Genomic DNA, 4,465 nt, shown 5'->3' with positions numbered 1-4,465 from the left:
ATACATACACACTCATATATATATATAGTGATCACTTTAATAGTACTGTAGCCCAGTTCTCAGCAGGTAACCAAAACAATGGTGGTTTGAATATATCAGCAGTTACACAAGAGGAAAAACCTGGTGATCAGTTGTTCTATTGTTCTGTTCCCATAAAGATTAAAGTCTAGCAGGCAGTTCTACTGTCATATAGGGTTTCTTTAAGCAGTAAACAACTGAGAACACTCAAAACAAAACAAAAAAACAACAACATGGGTATGTGTGCAATATTGGTAAGTATTATCTCAACAATCTAATTCTTTGTCAGTAATTATTATTTTCAAGAAAAGACAAAGTACTCTTCAGGGAAACCTTAAAAATAATAAAACGTCCATGTTTTCCACCAATGGAACATTTTCATTAACGCTTTCCCATGCAATGAATGATGCATGAACACATTTAAATCGATCTTAGAGGAACTCATCATTTATTTAAATTGTAGGTGGCTACAAACTTCTCTGGATGATGGAAAATAGGAATAATATCACAGAATTTATTCTCTTAGGACTTTCTCAGCAAAAGGAATTAGAAATTCTCTGTTTTTTATTATTTTTATTTTTTTACATTGCAATTTTGGCAGGAAACCTGCTTATCATAATTTCTATCACCTGCAGCCAACTTATTGTGCAGCCCATGTATTTCTTCCTGAGATTGCTCTCACTCTCTGATGTCTGCTATACATCTACTGTGACACCCAAGCTACTCATTGACTTACTGGCAGAAAAGAAGACCATTTCCTACAATGGCTGCATGACACAGCTCTTTAGCATGCACTTCTTTGGTGGGATTGAGATCTTCATCCTCGCAGGGATGGCCTATGACCGCTATGTGGCCATCTGCAAGCCCCTGCATTACACTGTCATCATGAGCAGAAGGACATGTGTGGTCCTTACGGCTGCTTCCTGTTTTGGGGGTTTCCTGCACTCCTTTGGTCAGTTTATACTTGCCATTTTCTTGCCCTACTGTGGCCCTAATAAAATAGATCACTACTTCTGTGACATCTATCCTTTGCTGAATCTGGCCTGTATTGATACCACCATGATTGGGTTCTTGGTCCTTGCCAATTCTGGTTTGGTGGGTCTAGTGACATTTGTGGTCCTGTTTATATCTTATGCTGTAATCTTATATACTGTCAAGTCCTACTCCAGAGAGAACCGTCTCAAAGCTCTTTCCACATGCAGTTCCCATATTACAGTGGTGATCCTGTTTTTTGCTCCCTTACTCTTTGTTTATTTTCGGCCGGCATCTCCTTTACCAGAAGACAAAGTGTTTGCTCTTTTTTATACTATCATTGCTCCCATGCTCAATCCTCTGATATACACATTGAGGAACATGGAGATGAAGAATGCCATGAAAAAGCTGTGGTTTCAAATTATGGGACAAAGAAGGAATAGACTGAAAGACATCCCTGCTTCTCACCACAGAGCTTGTTGAGTCATCTACTTCTCACTTACTGAGTATCTTATTACTCAACATATACAAAAGTGAAAACTCTACTATACAATTTTGTTGTATATAAATGATATCCTTCTGGCAGTAATGAGTGCTGAGGTACAAGGCAAGAGTAGCACTGAATGTATTAGTTAAGATTATATGTTAGCTAGTATGGGTCATGATTCTGTTTAGTTTGATAGTTATATAATGATGTAATTTAGCAGTTCTGTAAAGATGTCATTTGGAAACTATGCAATGATGTCATTATTCCATTCTGTGATCTGATGTGGCCACTGTCCATTTTTGCATAAGAACTTGGTATTTGTAACATACACATATTGATAAGTGAGGACTGAATGCATACTTTTTTGCTATCATAAAACTTTAAAAAGCATAAAGCACATCTGTATCTCATACAAAAGCAGCATGCACAGATATGACCCCAAATTTAACATAGCCTAGATGTATCCTAGTCAATAAAGCACAATTAAACCTCATTCTGTTATTCTCTATTTCAGAAAAGATCCATCACAAGTAAACAAACATTTTACTAGTTTCACATCCTCTTCAGTATATGGATTGGATTTCTGGATACTTTTTGTCGATTCACTGATGCAACCCATTTTGAACCACCTGTTCAGTAAAATTTTACTTGTACATTATATCAATGATATTGCTCTCTGATTTCCACATTCTACTGGGTCACCACTCTTTGGAATGTGCAAATCTGTGGATCTCCTCTAATTGATTGGCCAGGTAGCTGTCTTCCAAATTTCTAGACATAGGATCGTGTATACCTCCAAGACTACATCAGCTTGTTGAAATATTTAAATTTGTATTCATCAATTCTTGGATCCTCATTTTTCACCAATACCTTCAGTGTTACTTGGAAATTTTCTTTTACTACCACTGGTTCTTTATCATATCTTCTTGAAATGGATGAACATTGATCATTTCTTTTTGCCACACTGACTTTGTGTATTCATTGCCTCTTCTTCCCATGCATACTGCATCATTCAGTATTTTGTCCACATAATTCATCAATATACTTTAACGTCATTTGTAAAAGGTATTTGCAATGAATAAGTCATTGGTCTCAAAAAACCTTTACCTGATCTCATTGGGTACAACTCACAATGGAAAGAAACAGATACACACATCTACTAACACTAGGAAATTGGAAAGAAGCAAGTATGAATTTAGGAAACTTGAAATTTTTGCAAAATAAAATGAAACATAAAATTAACAACCTAGGCTTTAGGGAGTTGAAATAGACTATTGTTGGTAAATTTGAATTTGACTAGCTGAAGAGGAATTACATCATTGTTGTTGTTGTTAGGTGACATCGAATTGGTACCGACCCACAGCTACATTATGTACAGGATAATGAAACACTGCCCCACCTGGGCAAAACTCACTACTGTAGCCAAGTTTGAGTCCATTGAGCCTGTCACTTGGCCAATCCATCTCATTAGGGGTCTTTCACTTTTTCTCTGACCCTTCACCATACCAATCATGATACCCTTCTGAAAGACTGGTCCCTCCTAACAATAGGACTGAAATATGAAAGACAAAAGTTGGCCATCTTTGCCTCCAAGTAGCATTCTGGCTGCAGTTCTTACAAAACAGATCTGTTGGTTCTTTTACAACCCATGACACTTTCAATATTCTTCTCCAGCACCATAACTCAAAGACATCAATTCTTCTATAGTCTTCCTTATTCACTGCCCAGCTTTCACATGCATATGAGGAAACTCACAAGACAGAACACAAAAATCATGAATTCAACAAAGGAAGACACACAGAACAAAGAAACCAGCAACACCACAAAAAAACAACAACAAAAAAAACATAATGGCAATTAGTAATCCATACCTATTGATAATTACACTGAATGTAAATGGATTAAATACACTTGTTTAGAGATGGAGAGTGGCAGAATGGATAAGAAAACAAGATCCTTCAATATGCTTTCTGCAAGAGATACATCTCACAAACAGAGACAAAAACAGATTAAAAGTCAAAGGATGGAAAAAAATACGCCAAGCTAATTGCAATAAAAAACAAACAGGAGTAGCAGTACTAATCTCTGATAAAATAAACTTTAAGGCAAAAACCAGCATAATAGATAAAAATGGACATTATCTTATGATTAAAGGGACAATTGAACAAGATGATATAACCATAATAAATATCTATGCTACCAATGAAGAAGCCCCTAAGTATATAAAGCAGATTCTAATAGATTTGAAGAAAGAAATAGATGAATCTACAAAAGTAGTGGACGATTTTAATACACCACTTTCAAAAATGGATAGAACAACCAAAAAGAAACTTGACATTGACACAGAAGAACTAATTCACACAATCAGCCAACTTGACCTCATAGATATGTACAGAGCATTCAACCAAACAACTGCACAATACACATTCTTGTCCAGTGCACATGGAACATTTTCCAGAATAGATCATGTCTTAGGCCACAAAACAAATCTCCATAAATTTACATATATCAAAATACTGCAAAGCATTTTCTCAGAACACAATGCTAGCATATTACAAAGCAACAATAGAAAGATCACGAACAATACAAATAACCAATTAAAAATGGGCACAGGACATGAAAAGACACTTCACCAAAGAGGAGATCCAGGCAGCCAGCAAACATGTGAAGAAATGTTCACAATCATTAGTCTGTACAAGATCACTATGAGTCTGAACTGACTCCACGGCACACAGCCACCAGCCACCAGTTCATATGCAAGTTCATGCTGAAAGGAAGAAAACTAAAACAAGTCCATGAAAGCCAAAATATGACCTTGAACATTGTTGTTGTTAGGTGCCATCGAATCCTTATGCATAGCATAACAAAATACTGCCCAAACCTCACTATTGTTGCCACTCTTGAGTCCATTGATGCTGCCACTTGGCCAATCCATCACATTGGGGGTTTTCTTCTTTTTCTCTGACCTTGCACCATACTAAATTTGGT

The 4,465-nt window shown here is 36.4% G+C and overlaps 1 protein-coding gene across 1 annotated transcript; it reads left to right on the top strand.

The window, feature by feature from the left end:
* Positions 1-504: 504 nt before the first annotated feature.
* LOC102832625 (olfactory receptor 4P4-like) lies at positions 505-1,473 on the top strand. Its single transcript, XM_006877944.1, has one exon. It carries the CDS (start codon positions 505-507, stop codon positions 1,471-1,473), a length of 969 nt encoding a protein of 322 aa, XP_006878006.1.
* The last annotated feature ends 2,992 nt before the right edge of the window (positions 1,474-4,465 follow it).

This window comes from Chrysochloris asiatica, unplaced genomic scaffold, assembly GCF_000296735.1.
Source record: "Chrysochloris asiatica unplaced genomic scaffold, ChrAsi1.0 scaffold00689, whole genome shotgun sequence".
In the NCBI taxonomy this organism is placed as follows: Eukaryota; Metazoa; Chordata; class Mammalia; order Afrosoricida; family Chrysochloridae; genus Chrysochloris; species Chrysochloris asiatica.
This window is presented reverse-complemented; position numbering and strand designations above follow the sequence as displayed.